This window comes from Ctenocephalides felis, unplaced genomic scaffold (assembly GCF_003426905.1).
Source record: "Ctenocephalides felis isolate EL2017-DRISC unplaced genomic scaffold, ASM342690v1 CF-g0.4_SCAFFOLD_01886, whole genome shotgun sequence".
Taxonomy (NCBI): domain Eukaryota; kingdom Metazoa; phylum Arthropoda; class Insecta; order Siphonaptera; family Pulicidae; genus Ctenocephalides; species Ctenocephalides felis.
Genome location: NW_020538040.1, coordinates 105,655,485 through 105,674,939, shown reverse-complemented (window position 1 = coordinate 105,674,939; position 19,455 = coordinate 105,655,485). Strand labels below are relative to the sequence as shown.

The 19,455-nt window shown below is 28.5% G+C and overlaps 1 protein-coding gene across 1 annotated transcript; it reads left to right on the top strand.

Annotated features, from left to right (window-relative positions):
• The first annotated feature begins 443 nt into the window (after positions 1-443).
• Positions 444-14,020, top strand: LOC113377059 (cytochrome P450 4C1-like). The gene is made up of 10 exons (XM_026617235.1): positions 444-524; positions 4,729-4,838; positions 4,977-5,067; positions 6,744-6,929; positions 8,483-8,555; positions 9,378-9,699; positions 9,792-9,860; positions 9,934-10,102; positions 11,243-11,422; positions 13,840-14,020. Exons 1-10 carry the CDS (start codon positions 515-517, stop codon positions 14,004-14,006), a joined length of 1,377 nt encoding a protein of 458 aa, XP_026473020.1. The 5' UTR covers positions 444-514; the 3' UTR covers positions 14,007-14,020.
• The last annotated feature ends 5,435 nt before the right edge of the window (positions 14,021-19,455 follow it).

The following is a 19,455-nucleotide window of genomic DNA, read 5'->3' as shown; positions in this document are numbered from 1 at the left end:
CTTATTATGTTTTTCGGTACTCTGATAAACTTCGGACTTTGGTCAACTCGATCTGATAACTTATCATTGATAAGTCTTTATTTAGCCTGCGTAAAGGAAAATTTGTTATTAAAAATTTGCTACTTTAAGGTTGCTCTTCCCTGTGCTGGTGATGAACTAGTGTAAATATTTAAAAAGATTAGCAAAAATAATGATCCATCGTAATAACGCAGCAACGTAACACTGTCATCTGCTGCTGCAAACGGCAAATGTGTTTCGACTAAGGAAGTGACCTGACTTCGTCCGATTCGCACGGGCCTAATTGTTAAAAAGTAAAAGTTGTTAAGTGTCTTTATTATTATCGTTATTTACAATTGGAAATATGTTAGCAATATTGACATCGGTGCTATTCACGTTGTTCTTCTTTCTGACATTGCTGCACTATGGTTTCAAAGAATTGGCGCAGGTCAGGAAAGTTGAAAATGTTCCGGCTGTTAGACCCTTCCCGGTTTTTGGAAATATTTTTGATATCATCATGACTCCAAGTAAGCACACGATTAATATTAAATTTACTTTATCATATAGTTGTGAGTCAAAGTGCATTAACAAATATTTTTATTAAAATTATTTGTGTATTCAAATAGAAAATGTTTAAATTTTGGCATTGAAATTGCTAAAACAAATTATTTTAATTGAAAATTGTTTGTGATGTAAAATTGATACATTTTAATTCGGAATTGAATTAAATTGTTTAAATTAATTTTATTTAATTATGTTTTCAATCAAGAAGCTATCCGTAATTCTTGTACATGTATTAAAATATTACGTGGGGTTAAATATTACATATTTGATCGGGGCTTAAAACTCCGCGGGTAAGAAGATCCACCACCGATATCTCAAAAATATCTCAAGTTGAAATTTTTCAACAACAATATTTGAAAGTAAAGGACAAAATAGGTATAAATTAGCCATCACTTTGATTCTCACGACGTCACTATCTGGAGATAAAAGACAATGTTTGAAAATCCATAACAAAAATATTTTCTTTTGTAGTTAGTTTTTTTGGTTGTGAGCACTGTTTAGTTTTAGTTTACGAGAACTCAAAATAATTCGATTGTTCTATAAAATGTTTTGTTAATTTTAAGTTAGATTCAACAGTTTACACGTGAATGGGGTAAAAAGGACCAACTGAACATTTACCCTGAAAAAGACGTAAACAATAAAAAATAGTGAATAAAAATTTAATGTCAGTTAAAAAATGTAATTTTACAAAAAATAAATAAAATTGATAATTACTCCAATCCTGCTGACGAATATTTACCTACTAAATAAAATTTATATTTAGCTTTGGTTGAAGAATGTAGCTATTAGTTTGTAAAATCCCTTCAAAATTTAAAATTGAACATTGGACCTATTGCCACCTAGCCGTCCCATTTTATCCCGCCTATGGAGTAAAAAGGGCTAGGTGCCAAATTTTTGAAAAACTGAAAAAATACACATTTCTACAATGAGCTGGGAGTTTTACTGAACATAATTAAATAGTTATTTGTTTGATATGTATTATTTGTTGTGATATAATTGGATTGGTTTTCACAATATAATTGTTCAAAGTCAAATTAGACCTTTGTGTCACGTCTTACTCTTATTTATTATATTTTATTTTATCATTTTATTAAAAGTGCTTACCGGCAATTTTATAAGTAAATTTAATCAAAAAAAGAATTTATAATTTTTTTCGTAGGAATGCTTAGTTGTATTAATTAACTTTTATTTTTATTAATCAAGGTGTTAAATTGTATTTCATATTATATAGGTACAAAATAATAATATTTTGTATTGTTTCGTAATATTTTATGTTTAAAATACAAAATCAAATTAATAACAAATTTAATTTTAAATTAAATAACTACTCAAATTAATTTTATTTAAAATTATTTTTCATTATTTTTTAATTGGATTATTGTCCCTTTTTTGAAATAATAAACACGTCCATTTTAAATTAATTTACTAAAATTAAATTACGACTCAATTATTAATATCGCATATAAATATCTAAAGAGAGTTAGAAATTTTCCATTTTTAGTTGTGTACACATCCAATTTATTGACTTATTTATTATAGATCATTGAAATAGATTTTATAAATATCATTATTTAAGGCAATTAAAAACACGGAAATAATTTTTTGAGAAAGAAATAGTGATCAGTAACCTCTAAATTAGCTTTTTATATTTTGTATTAATTTTAGTAAGCCCCAGATGTGTGTTGCGCTTTTATTGATTTTATATGAATAGAAACAATGATCAATATAGTTATCTAAAGTTATTTATACACTATAATTATCTAAAGTTATTTATAGTGTGTATCGGTCATAGAAGTTGTAAATAGTACACATGACCTATATCTGGGTTCACCTTTCCATATTTGTAGTCTATAATACATTTCGAAAAGAAAACCACTGGAGCATTGCATCGTGCCTTAAGGCAAATTGCTGGAACTTCTCATACCAAAAATTAAATTATTTAAAAAGGCTTTAAAATTTTCTGAAAACTGAAAAAACAGATTTTCAAGAATTGTAAAATTTTTGAAAACATTTGACTAACTTGAAAAATTTGATTTATTTATATTCTGACTTTTTTGATTTTTTTTTTTCAAAGCAAAGGCTGCGTAGACTAACATTTGATAAACATTGGTACGGAACCTATATAATTGTAAACAAAATTTGTACTTAATATTAAAATCTCTATAAAATATCTAATAATTTGATGTCCATAAGTCTAATGATCATTTTGACCGCCAAATGACCTGTTTTTAACTTCCTGATCGTCCAAAAATCGAAATTTTTCGGTCACTTTTTCGGGCGCACGGATCAACCGATTTGAATGGTTCAAAAAACATTCGATTCCTATTAATAGGGAGATGTGCTGATTAGTTTTTGGCAAAGGCAGGTCCAGCAGTTACGGAGATAAAGAGCCAAGTGTGCAGAAAATAGAAATCAATTTTTTGAGAGAACGGAGCATCCGATTTAAATGATCTAAAAAACATTCAATTAGTAATGATTGAGAGAAGTGGTTATTAGTTTTTGGCAAAGGCAGCCCCAGGTATTTCGAAGATACAGAGCTAAATGTGCAAAAAATGGCAGTTTTTGAGAGAACTAAGCGTCCGATTTAAATGATTCAAAAAACTTTCTGCCTGTTTTAACAAAATAATTGATATTGGAAAAAAAAAATGTTTCAAAATTTTTTTTATCATTTTTTTTTCAAATAAAAAATTTTTTTGTATATCGAAAATAATGCAGATTTTATTTTTAACTCTGACTAAAGTTCTACTATATTTTAAACAAATAATTTCAACTTTGCAATTCAGTTTATATAATTCTTATAAATATTAGACAATGTTTCAATATTAATAATAATCTATTTGAAAACATTCAATATTCCTCGAACATTTCTTTACGGTACGGGAAGTACCAGCAATTTGCCTTAAGGCACGATGCCATACACCCCACTAGTTTTTTTTTTGCAATCACTATAGCTTACTCCGCGGGAAGTTAATAGCCAATGTGTCAATTTGAATAATTAAAATGAATAAAATAAAATAATGGATTGTTTTAAAATGTTGCCGAAAATGCAAGTTAGTTGATCACGTCAGCCAATGTCGGATTAAACGCTTCTTACAATTAATGTTTGTTTTTGGACAAAAGTCATTATTGTTTTCCTTATTTAACACATTTCCATGTTCAAATATAATAAAATCTAGAAATGTTTATCTAGCGACATTGCGACGTTTGTGTTAATTTCTTGGTGATGTTTAATTACTGTTACATCTTAAGACTTAAGGAACGTAAAAATAAATGTATTGTTTAGTATTAATGTCTATATATAGTAAATTCATTTATATTAGATTTTCAAACTTAAGCTGCAACTCGTAGATAAATTAACTGCAGAATAACATGGGTCTATCATATTTATCATTTTCTCTGAATAGTGTGATTAAATAAATTATCTCGCTGTAAGTTGCATTTTGCATTGAGGTAAAAGCTTTCCGATATCTATAAATAATCGACTGTAAATAATATGAATTGATTTTTAGTAACTTTTGAAATTGTAACAATAGAGATTCGAAAATTTATTACGGCTTACAGTTTCAATCTTTGATGATTGTTAAATTAAACCGCTTTTTATAGGCCTTATAATATTTTAAGATGTTCAATAAGGCCATGAGCTTTATCATTATACAGTTTCATAAAATTTGTCAAAAAAAATCAAAACTTAATTACGAAGAAACGCCCACAATCAAAATCTTTCCGATATCTGTAAATAATTGACGTAATCAATATGAATTGTTTTTTAGCAACTTTTGAATTTGTGACAATAGAGCTTTGAAAATTTATTACGGCTTATTGTTCCAATCTTTGATGATTTTTTATATTTAAACCACTTTTATAAGCCTATAATATTTTAAAATGTTCAATAAGTGCTCTTTCATTATACGGTTTCATAAAACTCGTCAAAAAAAATCAACACTTAATTACGAAGAAACGGTAGATTTTTGCCAAAAATAATAATCACGACTCCCAATTGATTCCTTTCGAACGGCTTTTAAATTCTCAATATAGGCCTAATAGAAATAAATAGTACAAGATACAACATTTATTTACAATATAAATATAACGCGTTTTATAATCTTGTTGAGTATATTATTTTAATTTAATGTCACCAGTATATTTATGAATTTACTTTATTTTCAGGTGAATTATTCGACTTCGGTAGACATCTCGCACGGAAATATAAACGATTTTATCGTTTATGGATATTACAAGATTCTTTTATAAATTTACTTAAGCCAGAAGATATAGAAGTGAGTATGAATCGTACGCACGACATATTCGAAATTTTAATTATTTTCAATTAAATAATTTAGTTAAAATCGAAAAATTTTGATCCTGCAATACTCTTATATTTGAAGATTATATAATGTTTATTTTATACGTCGCAGGCTCTTTTATCAAATATCAAACACATTAAAAAAAGTCGAATATACGATCAAATAACGCCATGGTTAAAAGAGGGGCTGCTGACGAGCTATGGTAAGTAATTTTAACATTTTTATGTTCTATTTAAACGAAGATGAGGAATTTACATTACCTGCAAACATCCTCATAATATTTTGTTAATTAAAAGTCTGATCTGTCTGATTCAATGCTAAAATAAGGAGAGTTAGGGGCTTATTGTAATTTTTTATATTTTTTATTTCTATTGGACATGTAAACCGCTTTGCAAAATATTATCATAGCTACAGCCACGCAGGTCGACGCAATATACAGAACTGTGCAGGTCCGTCATTTTTGACAAATTATATTATACTATCATCAAATTTCTGTTTGCGTTATTATATCGACTATTTTTATATTTTATATATCTTTGTTTCAAATTTATGAATCTTTGATAATTTGTAACAATTTTTGTGATTGTGAAATTGTTTGAATAGTCATCTTGATTCATGTAAAATAATCATAACTGGGGTTAGTTGAAACAAAATCTTGGGAGAAGTTGTAACATGCTACATTGGTAATCTGGTATCTAGTGGAGCTTATACAGATTCAAGTCAAGAAAATGGGATAGAATTTATAATTTGTAAGATGTGTGCACATGTAAATTATGCAGGAGACGCTATATCTTTTATTTGTATTTTGATAATAAATGTAGTTTACGTTGATCTATGATAAGACTTTCTATTATAGGAGACACTATATATGTTAGTAGTATTGATTATAGTTTACATTGATTTATGAAAACAATTACTTAGTAACAAGTCAATTTTTTCAAAAATAAGTAAAAATTAAATTGTCAGTGGTATTATTGTTTTTTGTCGTTTCTACTTGCCGAGGTGAATGTTACAACTAACCCCAAACACAGGGTGATTTGCTCTTTAACTAAAAAATGATTAATTGTGAAATAATGAGCAATAGTTATGGAACTATTTTTACTTGATTCGGTAGAGAAATGGTTACAGCAACTATCTCTCTTTTTTTCGTAGAAATATAAAAAAGACTGTTACAACAAGCTTCTAGCTGCCCTACAAGAGTTATGAAATATTATATACTTATATTTAATTATTAGTATTAGTTTTTATTACAAAACGTGAAACAAACTTTTACTATACTCGTAAACAAAATGCTTCTCAAAGCAAGTTATAAATCGTTTTTACTATATTTTATATAATTTTAAGATAATTTTAGACGAGGAGTATTCACTAATATATTGATACAACTTTTTCTGTTCTTGTTAATTTTTATCTTCATATAAAAATGTAAAAAAAATACTCAAAATATGCCAAAACGAAAAAATCGCGTATAAAACTTAATAAAATGAATGTAATTTTTTCAACTTAGCAATAAGTGCAAAATAGTTTTATTTAAGAATATACTTTTGGCCTTAATTGATATTCGAAAATTTTAAATTTATATACAAAAACGGACATTTCATTCAATGCCGTATAGATGCTCGTAAAAAAATCTTTTAACGATTTAATTTTTTTAAAATTATAAAACAGAAGATCTAATTAGTTTATTTTCCTTTTATAAGTTTGAAGAATCTAACGACGAACTGAATCTAGAATTATTCAATCCAAGATGAAACTATATTAGACAATTGATATGACCATAAGACTCTAGAATCTTTAGCACAGCTAATTGTGACCTATTACAATCCTATATTACACCCATTATTAAAATCATATAAATTCTGTTAATTGTTTCTGTAGGTTCGAAATGGCAAAGCAGAAGAAAAATCCTGACGCCTGCGTTTCATTTTAATATATTGCAGCAGTTTGTTCAAGTTTTTGGAGAACATAGCAAACGCCTTGTTTCCCAATTGGAAATCGAATGCCAAAAGGACTCAACGGACGTCAACTCAATAATGGCTGATGTCGCATTGAATAATATATGCGGTATGTAGTTTTTAGTATCAATTCTAATAAAACAACGAACGAAATTAACGAAATTTAGAAATTGAAATTAAAGTTTAATCTACAAATTACGTTGCGCCATCTACCAGAACCAAATGGAATGAAATTTCAAATTAAAGTAAAACCACATATGCTTACGTGAAATCATCAATTTCTTTAATAAAAAATATTTTAATAGAATAGTTTAAATCTGCACACAACTTTATTTTATACTTCACCCTTAACTCGGAATTATTATCGACCCTAGCCCTAGTCATAAAAATGGAAGCATAATTAACATTAAGACTATAAAATTTCAGAAAGTAATATGTGAGGGCAGAGATCGACTCTTACAAATGATAAAATATAGTTAGTAAAATTCAGAAAACTGTTAATTAAATAAACTATTTATAATTAATTACTTTTATGCCGCTTTTTTCACGAAAAAGATCGCAAAAAATACATATGTATATATAATAAACGCAAGTCCCATGCTGGAACTAACCCGTTACGAAAAATTAAATTAAACAAAAAAACTAAAAATTTTTGAAAACTAAAAAAATTATCTTTCTGAAAATTTTGAAAAAAATACCTTTTTTTAATTTGTTGAATTTTATAACAAATTTCAAAAACTTAAATTTTTTATTTATATCTTAAAATTTCTAGAATATTTTAAACTCTTTTTCAAAGCAATTGTACTGCGTGGCTGTCAAAACGACGAAATTTCGATGCGCGTAAGCGCTGCGTCGCAGACTAACAGAATAATATTGGTACAGAAACCATAGAAATATAAAAAAGTGTACTTATTATTAAAATCTCCATAAAGTTTCTGATAATTTGATGTGCACATTTCTAATGAGCTTCTTTGATCTCCAAATGAAATTTATTTTACTTTTTTATTGGATTCCCGAAACCGCTGGATCTGCCAACCTGCCTGCAAAAATTTAAACAGTACAAATGTTTTTTGAATTGTTCAAATCCGTTCTCTCAAAGACTGAATTACAATTTTTGGCACTTTTTGCCCCGTATCTTCGAACGGTTGAACCTACCTTTGCCAAAAACTAATTAGCACGTTTCCATCTAATACCATTTGAATGTTTTTTTTGAATCATTCAAATCGGTTGATCCGTGTTCCCAAAATCGTCGACGTCGACATCATGTCCATAAACCTTTGAAACGTAAAGGTATATAAAAAATTTTATTTTCGATTTTTTTACGAATACTATAACTTACCTTAAAGAACGTTAAAAATATTTTTATCTCATTCAAAATTCAGTAATTTAATCCAGCAGAGAAAATGCACCAGATACATTGTGTTCATTTTGTTAGTCTACATGTTTTAAATATAAAAGATATAATTATTTCTTTAAAAAAATAGATCACTTACTTATAATTCGACGTTTAGTTTTTTCTCGGCTAATTGACGAAGTTAGTTTTAAAACTTATTCACAATTATCAGTTAGATCTATGGTAGTTTATTTTACAAGGTTCAATAAATAAAAAATAATTTTGATAATCTCTGTTTATTTAGAACATGTTTTTATATTTACTTGTAGAAACTGCAATGGGAACAAATTTAAAAGCTGTCATTGACTCTGATTCTATTGACTACAAGTGCTCAATTTTCAGGTAAATTTCTATAATACAACAAAAGTTCCTTATTTGCGCTTACTGCATTCGCGTTTTAACTATTCGCGGCCAAAGTCTTATTTTTAAGGGGCAAATTATCAGTTTACAATACGGAAGCAGTTAAAAACTGCCGAGGAAGACAATATTACAAAATTTTTCAAACCATTGCCTTAGTCTGAACATAAATAAGCAAAATGTACAAAAACTATAATTAAAAATTAGTTTTTAATATATTGTTGAGTATAACAGATGTCATATTAAAATTAATCGGTAAAATGTTTAGTACCATATATAATATTAATATAAAACTTTTATAAATTGACCCTTATATTAAGAATATATTATTGTAATTAATATAAAGTTATATATTAATGTTAAATTTGATACTAAACTTATTATTAACTAATTTTGATAGGGGAGCTGGCATACTCAAGATATTGCATATTACATTACAACTATATTTGTCACATTTATTTTGTCACCTTGGAACGTATTTCTCATAACACCATGCAAAATACCATCCTGCATTTGCGTATTTTTTTATTATTTGCATTTGTATCCCCTATAATCCCATATAAAATGCCATCCTGGATTTGCGGATTCTTTATTCGCGGCATTTTTATGGAACGTATCCCCCGCGAATAAGAAGCTTCTACACTATATGTATTTGAAAGCAATTAGGACAATGTGATTTAATCGAATATGGCTCTTGAATATATTTATTTGTGTCTTTGTCCTTAGCTATATAATGTTTAAAATTTAATTTGACAATGTATTGATTTTTCCTTGAATTATTAAAAAATATATATCTGGTTCGTCAAGGTGGAGTCAGTTATTCGTGTATCGTCTTCAAAGATATTGGCTTCATCCAGCCGTGATCTACAACTTAACGCCCATGGGCTACCAAATGAGAAAAGTTCTCAAAAATTTGCATTCATTCACTAAAGGTATCATAACTGATAGAAAAAAGAAATTGATGACAAATGTATCATTGAATGCAAAAACAAGTGATGATGAAGACAAAGATGAGTTCCACGTTAAGAAAAGAATGGCTATGTTGGATTTGCTACTATCTGCTGAAGCACGTGGCGAAAATATTGATGAAAATGGAATTCACGAAGAAGTTGACACGTTTACTTTTGAAGTAAGTTTGAGATGCAACTTATCCGATTTATGGATTAAAAATTATTTTAGGTATTTTTTTGAATTTCGTCTAAAACTAATAATTTTTTGTAGGGCCATGATACAACGTCGATGGGTTTAATTTTCACACTACTATCGTTGGCGGATAATCCCGATGTTCAGGTGAACTTACAAATTTGAAATGCAAACTACTTATTATGTTAAGATTTTGTTTTGTTAATACTTATTTTTTTAGCGCAAAGCTTATGAAGAAATTGCAGAAGTATTTGGAGAAGATGAAATGCCGGCAACAATTCAGGATTTGCAAAAATTGACTTATTTAGATAGGTGCATTAAAGAGACTTTAAGGCTTTATCCAAGTGTTCCTTTTATTTCAAGAGATTTAACGGAACCATTAGATTTAGGTAATAATTATATATTAATGCTCTGCCCAAAGGGAGGTTCATGGTGTGAGCACGCAATATTTTCATGAATTTTTACACCATTGTTTAAGGGGGGAGCCTGCTCTATAGGCTTCAGAAAATCGCTTTTTTGAAGAATTTTTAGGGAAGGAAATAAATATTTAATTGAAACAAAACTTTCAGGTTTTATTGTTATATATTTCAACATTCTTCTCAATTATTTTCAATAAAATATATGTCATAATGTGCCGGGTACAAGCATTTTGCCGATGCGCCACGAGCGTGCAGAGAAAAGATGCACGTCACAATTTCCATCCGAAACAAAAAATCAAAACAAATATATATTTTCAATAGTATAGATTCTAGTTGAACCTAAAAAATCCAGAAAACCTAGAAATAGATACAAAATTTCACTTTAGATAGTTTAAAAAGTAGGTTAATTAAAATTTTTTTAGATTTATTTAGGTTCAACTAGGATAGAATTTAATCCTAAATACAATGAGTTTCGTCTAGTTTCGAAAGGACGTTTAGTTTTTTCCTACTTTTACCGCCAATTAGGAATAATCAAAAACATTAAAAACCGAGAAATCGCGCGTCTTTTCTTTTCTTTCTGCTTGTATACATGCTTGACTATTTCTTCTGTAATTCCAAAAATAATATAAATTTGTTTCTGAAATTTTAGGAATATATTCTTGGCTAGTTTTGGAAGACATTTTTGCAAAAAAAATCGCTTTTTAAAGCTTGTAAAGCAGACTCTCTTCTTAAACATCTGCTTTTATGCTTATTATTTCTGTGTCTCAACTTTCGATTTCGTAAAATTATTACTTTTACTTCCGTAAATTGTCGATTATATTTTATTTTATCATTGTGATTCTTTTTCATTTTATCTTTGCAATATGAGTTCAATTTGCATTGGACATATACTCACATAGATTTTAATCGAATCTAGTAAATTCTTCTTTTATTCTACTATTTCAAAACTCCTTGTTCCTAATCTAAATCCACTGCCCCGCCTTCTCTATAATTTACAAAAGGTAATATATTTTTTGAGAACCTAAAAGGAATAAATATTGAAAACTAAAATATTGAAAACTAAAGAATAAATATTGAATCATTATTAATTTAGTTACGTTTTTCTTACAGTTGATTGCAGGATACCGGCCGGTCAAATAATAAATGTTCACATATTTGACTTACATCGGGATCCAGATATATACCCGAATCCGGAAATGTTCGATCCTGACAGATTTTTACCAGAAGAGTGTGCCAAAAGACATCCTTTCGCATACATTCCTTTCAGTGCAGGACCGCGCAACTGCATAGGTATATAAAAATATAAAATTGTCATAAATAATTGACAAGCATTTTTGTATTAAATGTATGTATTACAAAAAATCTCAAAATCTCCTTTCGCCGAATTGTATAAAAAAGTTATTAAATCAGACTATTAAATCAGAATATAAACATGAAACGCTATAAATATTAATGATCGGCAAATATAAATTACGATCTAATTTGATTCGGTTTTATGTCATAACTAATCTATAAAACTTAACAATCGTTTTATTACGTACATAATATTATATCACTTTCGTAAATATTAGGTGGCGTTGACAAATGGAACCGCCGATTTAATATAGACTGTGTAATATAAAATAATAATTTTATTTTTGAATAAATATGAAAAATGAGTTTTTAAATTATCTGAATTATACAAAATTCTTTCACAATATCAAACTCTATCTCACAAACAAGTAAGAGAGACTAGGTACGGTTGTGCCAGGATACTGTAGTTACCCTGTTAAATGTATATCACTGTGTTATTTTACTGTAAGTTATTTACCAGCAATTAGTTTTTGCTAAGATATTTTAGCTCAGTCATAATGATGATTTGTTTTCAAATGTGTGCGTTGAGTACGGTTGTGACAAATGTGTGCGTTGACAAAAATTCTGGAGTAAAGATTAAACAGATAAAAAAAATCTAACTTAACCAATACAAAATACTAAAAAGAAAAGAAAAGGAAAATTCAATACAAGAAAGAAAAAGATTTCACATAGAATTCTTGTTAACTTCACTTAAACAATTATGTTGTGTTATATATTGTTAAATTTTATTCATAAGCTTTTTTAAATGTTTATGTTGTAATTTGTTACATATTATTGTTATTAACTACAAAAAAATGTTATTAATCATTTTTTGTGCTTAGATCTACTGTTTTTACATCTATTTTTATGCCTGCCACAACCGTCCCTCGGATGTGGACGGTTGTGATAATCGCTCTTTTCTTGTATCACTTGGTTTCATGACAAATCCATCGTATTTAAGGTCATTGTATTTTAGTATTTTTACATAGACAAATTTTTAAACTAGAATATCATTAAAATTATTGCATATCGAAAAAAGTGGCACAACCATACCCAGTTTTGCCTATATAATTGCCAAACTCTTGATAGTTTTTATTCAAAAATTTCAAAAATGTCTATGTGATTGTTTATTTTTTATCACTTTTAATTTAGATTATATTTTTCTGAACTAATCAAAAAAAATATTTCATTTCTAATTATTTTTACGTTTCGGGGATATTGGATATTCTTCAGAAATTATAAAGGATTGATATTAAAAAAACCTTGACTTAAAATTATAATTGAAAACACTTTAAGTTATAGGTGTGTATGGTTGTGTGTATATTGATCGATTAAAAGATTGCAATTTTTCTTCACTGTTATAGAACTCAATTGTATTCCGTGATTAATATATTATATCTTTTTTTCTTCCATTAATACCTTCAAGTCTGTCATCAAACTTCCCTTTTAAACATTTGAAGATTTCCAAATTCAACTAACTACTAATAGATCGGGTAATCTATAATGAAAACAAATCTATTATATGTATTATATTAAAATTTAAATTTTGAAAAATTGGAATTACCGATCGATAATACAACACCATTATTTTATAAGAATAGGGGTCTATTAGTGGCTAAGAATTCCTAGGGACGAGGTCGAAACGGCGATCCATTCCCGTCGCGATTTTTTCTTTCTGACGCGTACTTTCACACTCTCGACACATCTCGTTAGACAATATTTGAACCGGAGTCATTTAAACTGAAATAAATATTATTGGTATATAATAATAAGTCTTTGTACGTAACCCTATGTGTACACACATGAATACAATTTAAAACCCTCGACGGCCTCGGTCAGCTCTCCCATTGTGCGCGATGTGCATAACGGTCGACATTGTATAAATAAAAAAATATAAAAATAAAATATGAAAAAAAAATCAAAGAATTGTATAGGTGACAAGATTAAGGATCCGAATAAAATGCATACAATCAGCTGATGGCCGCCGTAACAGGCTGAAGGACTATCTCCTCTTCCTCTGACGTACGAGTTGATTAATTGGTTCAGTATCGTATATGATATTATTATATAGAAGGATTGTATTTCTTTTTGAAGGGGTTCTTGGTCATACTCTGTGACATAAGAGATGAATTATTTTTTATCTCAAAGAATATTATAATTTTATAATAGTCAAAAAGTAGCCGAGTGGATACTGACCATTATGCAGACTGCACCATGCAGTGCAATATTCATATTCACATGAACATGAAATGAAATATATATTTCCAAAAGGCACCCACACCCAAACTTTTTTGAATACAGTTTTCTCATGTCAAAATAAATAGTACCTAATCATATGATTGATGTTAACATATGTATGAATTGTTTATTTTTAGGTCAAAAATTCGCTATGCTGGAGCTCAAGTCTGTGGTTTCGACGATTTTGCGTCATTATACGTTGGAGGCGATAACTAAACCAAAGGATTTAATATTTGTGATCGATATTATTCTTCGCACGGATCATCCCATCAAAATCAAATTTAGAAAAAGACGACCTTTATAAGCTGTTTCTATTCATAAGCCAAATATTTTTGTATTGAAATTATTTTTAACTATGTTAGTTTATTTTATATATTAATATGTACACAAAATATGTGAAAAATGTAAAGTATTTAAATTAATATGATTTATTTTCTGTCAATTACGTTGGAACGTTAATATTGATAATCTATATATTTTGCTTTACACGATTATTAACTTCCCGTAGGGTAAGTAATAGTAATCGTCAAAAAATCGAAATTGAACATTTTTACATTTCTTCACGTTTAGAAGGTTTCTGAACATTTTGGCATACTTCAGAACAAATGGTTTTGTGTGGATTTGTGTGTGTGTATGTATGTATGTATGTATGGATACAATTTGTCGTTCACGATTGCGAACGCACGAATCAACCATTTGAATCCGATTTGAATGATTCAAAAAACATTCAATTTATAATGATCGAGAGAAGTGGAGAATAGTTTTTGACAAAGACATATTCAGTCGTTTCGGAGATACGGAGCTAAATGTACAAATAATGGCAGTTTTTGAGAGAAGGTAGCATCCGATTTGAATGATTCAAAGATTTGGTTTTATTGACGAAATGATTGTTTTTGGGGAAACCATGTTTTTCTATTTTTTTTAGTTTCCAAAAAATAACTTTTTTATGTAACGAGAATAATTTGGATTTTATTTTTAATCTAGATAAAATTTTACTTGAAATAAATAATTTTAACTTTGCAATTCAGTTTATATAAATTGTTAGAAATATGAGACAAGATCCTTCATTCTAACTCTGCTTTGAAGGGTATCATTAAGTTTTGTTTATATACTTTTCATATAACTTATATAAACAACTTAAATAACTGTCATATTCCAATTTATAAGCTCTTATATTTTGTCTATAAAATACGAATAATGAAAGTTACAGTATTTATAATAATATATTTGAAAACATTTAATATTCTTGGAAGCACGATTACAGCACGGGAAGTTTCAGCAATTTGCTTTAAAACACGATGCCACACCAATAGTTTGCTATTTAAATGATTTAGCTCGTTTAGACGTTAAAAATTTAAATTTTATTTTCGCGGTGCATCGCTGACTTTGTTGATAAAAATATAAATTAGTCTGTCAGAGTTTTAAATTTAGCATCTAATGTGTTTTCAAATCCTCAATTTAAGTGTTCTAAGAAAACCATATCAGCAAATGACAATTTTAAGTGCGTCGATAGTAATTGTGCGCTTACGTAAATTGTTTGTGCCTTCCGAGAGCAAAACCAGCTGTACTCGTTGCTGATGTGAATTCATTCGTATACTATAAAATCATATCGTAAATCTAAGACGCATTTCAATTTAGCAAAAATGTTTTTTCATTGCTTTCAGATGGTGCTAACTCATTTTTCCCTACAAGACCAATATATTGTTCACACTTGCATGCAATTCTCTTTAACAAAACGTAAGAAGCTGCAAGTACAGCCATTCTTATATTACTCAGACCCGTTTGACGAGCGAGTGATCGACTTGTCTGGCAAAATATCTTACCGTTATGAAACGAATGCAGTCAAGCACTAAACTCAATTGTACATTGACCACTTCATATACGATATTAATTCATTGTCTTTTATTAAATGCTATATCATTTTATAGTATCTTGTTAACTTCCCGTAGGGTAAGTTATATTAATCGCAAAAAATCAAAAATGTAAATTTTTATTTTTCTTTACGTTTTAAAGTTTTCTGAACATTTTGGCATACCTTAAAAAGAACTGATGTATGTATGTGTATATGAATGTCCAAATACAACATTTCGTCGACGATTTCGAGAACATGAATCAACCGATTTCAATGATTCAAAAACATTCGATTCCAGGAATCGAAGCACGTCTCCTTATGAATAGATTCATAAGGAGACGTGCTGATTAGTTTTTAGCAAAAGCAGGTCTGATTAGTTTTTAGCGTGCTGATTAGTTTTTAGCAAAAGCAGGTCCAGCCGTTTTGAAGATACGGGGCAAAAAGTGCCATAAATGGTAGTTCAGTTTTTGACAGAACGGAGCGTCCGTTTTCAATAATTCAAAAAACATTTCACTTGTATTGGCATAATGAAGAACTGATTGAATTTTTAGGAAGGCAGGTCTAGCGGTTTCGATTCCATTTGGCGGACAAAAATGATTATTAGCCGCATGCACGTCAAATTATCAGGTATTTTATAGATATTTTAATAATAAGTACAAATTGTGATTACAATTCTATGGGTTCCGCTCATCATTTAAACTGTGACGCGGCGTTTACGCGATTTGATACTTTGTCTCTACGCAACTAATGCAGCGCAATTACTTTAGAAAAACGTTGACAATTTTCAGAAATTTCAAATTAAAAAAAAGTCAAATTCTTCCAAAAATTTCAAAATTCTCAATATCTATTTTTTTCAAATTTTCAACGCGGAAAGTTCCAGCAATTTGCCTTAAGTAAGGTGACCATACGTCCCGGATTGGCCAAGACAGTCCCGATTTTTCGCCTTGCGTCCCTGCTTTTCCAAAAAGCAATATTTGTTCGGGATTGTCCCGGATTTTTGAAAATGTTTTGATTGCCAATATTTGAACAAATTGAATTGATTGAAAATTTGAACCGAAAAAATGTGCATATAAGTTTTTCGCTCCCGGATTTAATGCAAAAAAATATGGTCACCTTACCTTATGGGACGATGCTCCACTAGTTAATCTTTATTTTTAATAATGACCGATTTAAACTGAACGAGTGTCATGTAAAGTTAGAAAACTTAGTTTCGCTTTGTAGGACGAATTCGGCACATTAGTGTATAACAAATAAAGTGAAAGCAATTGTTTCTATGTTGAAGATCTATATAACAAGTAGCAACAAGACTTCGCCAAGATATTGGACTTAGACCAAGAATTTTATCCGGATTTTTTTTATCATGTATTTTTTTTTTGTTCAGCTCATATTATTTTTTCGAATCCTGACATTACCCACAATCAGTTTAAATCCTTATATTGTTCTAACAGCCTTCATTTAAATTTGATTATTAAATTTAACCATGACATTAGATTTGAATAATGTTTGCAATTAAATAATATGAAAAAGCATCGTTTTTTAAAATCGCAACGTCGTATTTTTTTGCCAGTGCCAGCCATTATTGAAATTATGCAAACCCGTACTTCCCCATCCGATGATGTTTTAATTCAGATAAGGACACGCCTGTATTTTGCAGCCGCTGAGGTATTTAGGTGCTAAATAAACGAAAACTAATATCTGCGATATCAAATTGCTGCTATCACAATAAAAAGCTGATAACAATACACGTTAGAAACCGTGACTAAAAGATGTGTATATCGTATTTCATTCTGAAACTGATTATTTATCAAGCAGTTGTTGTTGATGTGTTAATGCAATTTTTGACAAATGAATATACTATACTATTTCTCAATTTAAATCAATTATTATTTTCGATACTTTGATACATAAATAATAAATTATTGATATATACCAATATTGAAGATATATATTCATGAATAGGGAAGAAATAAGATATTTGATTTTTAATTATATAATCTTAAATCAAAATAATAATAAAGTTTTTTTGGACCTTCTTGATATAAAATATTTTTATTAAAAAACAGTTCGTATACATCAATTTTTTTCATTTGCACAACAATGTTTTGGGCAAACAACTGTTCGATTCGAATTATTCAAAAAACGTTTTACTTGCATTGACGGAATAAATAATTGATTATATTTTTGGAAAAACCAGCGAGTTCGGCGATCTAAAAATACGATTTTAAAAATGCCGTCAAAAGCGGTCAAAAATGGTCGTTAGACATAATTAAAACATCACATTATCGGATAATTCAAACGAATTTAATAATGAGTATGAATTTTGTTTTCATTTTTTGGGTTCTGTACCAAGATTTATAATGTTTAATTATACAGTAACGCAGCGCGATTGCGCTTTCATTTTATAGCGAGTTTGTCGAAAAACTTTCAAAAAAAATCAAAACTTTCAAAAAATATTAAGTTTTCGAAAAATCTTTGAAAATCATTCAAAATTATATGGCTTTTAGCAATTTTAAAGTAAGGTACGGAAAGTTCCAGCATTTAAGGCACGATGCCATACGCCACTAGTTTTAGATCAAGACTAACGTATTTCAACATTACTCTATAAGATTGTTACTATAATAAGTTTATTAACTAAATAAGTGAAAATACTGCATTAATATTTCATTTTTCATTAAAATACCATCAATTCTTAAAATTATCATTTTGAATATTATAAATATATATATACAGGGTGTCCCAGACCTCGATAGAATGATTTATCTTAATTGCCCAAAAAATAAAAAATAAATTATCCCACGTTGTTCGGAAATCATGAATTTTTATGTGCAATCTAAAGCTTTGGTTAAATTGTGTATATTTTTTGGTAATTGTGGTTAACTTTTATTAATTTTGTTTATTAAAACTTTGTAACCGTAACCGTGAATAATATTTAAAATAAGTAAAAAAACTACAACTACAACTGCTCAGAGTTTTCAAAAACTAAGACTTTTGAACTATGAATTTAAATTTTTTTAAATCTGGCGACTTTGAGAGCCCTCCTTTAAAAAAATGTACTGAAGTGTGTTGGCAAGTTCCAATATATTATCATATAATTTGTTATTATATTTTATATAATAATATAATTATTATATTTTTATATAAATTTAACGTACTTTTTCATATAATTTCAATTACAAATTGTAAAAACAGTTGAAAAATGTTTATTAACTTCCCGCAGAAAAAGTTATAGTACCGCAAAAAAATTAAAAATTAAAATTTTTATATATCTTTACGTTTTAAAGGTTTCTGAACATTTTGGCATACCTTAGGAAAGAATTGATGAATATGTATATATATATATTTATATATAATATATGTGTGTGTGTGTGTGTGTGTTCGAATACAAATTTCGTCGTCGATTTCGTGAACACGAATTAACCTATTTGAATGATTCATAAAATATTTGATTCGTATTGACGGGGAAACGTGCTGATTAGTTCTTGGCATGTTCTTGTCAAAGAAAGATCCAGTGGTTTGGAAGATACGGGGCAAAAAGTGCCAAAAATGGTAATTCAGTTTTTGAGATAACGGAGCGTTCGACTTGAATAATTCAAAAAATATTTTATTTGCATTGACGAAATGAAGACCATATATAAAAATTTTCATTTTTGATTTTTTTGCGATTACTATAACTTACCCTACGGGAAGTTAATTACCCTACGGGAAGTTAAAAAATTGGATGTCAAAGATGATTATTAGATATATGCACAGCAAATTATCAGATATTTTATAGAGATTTTAATAATAAGTACATATTTTATTCACATTTCTATGGGTTCCGTACTAATATTTATTCGCTAGACTGCGATGCGGCGCGATATTTTATCTCTAAAACAGCTACGCAGCCCGATTACTTTACAAA

Excerpts from the sequence above, each read along its gene's own strand:
- LOC113377059 (XM_026617235.1), top strand. Across the intron at positions 4,839-4,976 it reads TTAAGCCAGAAGATATAGAA|GCTCTTTTATCAAATATCAA; the intron begins GTGAGTATGAAT and ends TATACGTCGCAG. Across the intron at positions 8,556-9,377 it reads TACAAGTGCTCAATTTTCAG|GTGGAGTCAGTTATTCGTGT; the intron begins GTAAATTTCTAT and ends TGGTTCGTCAAG.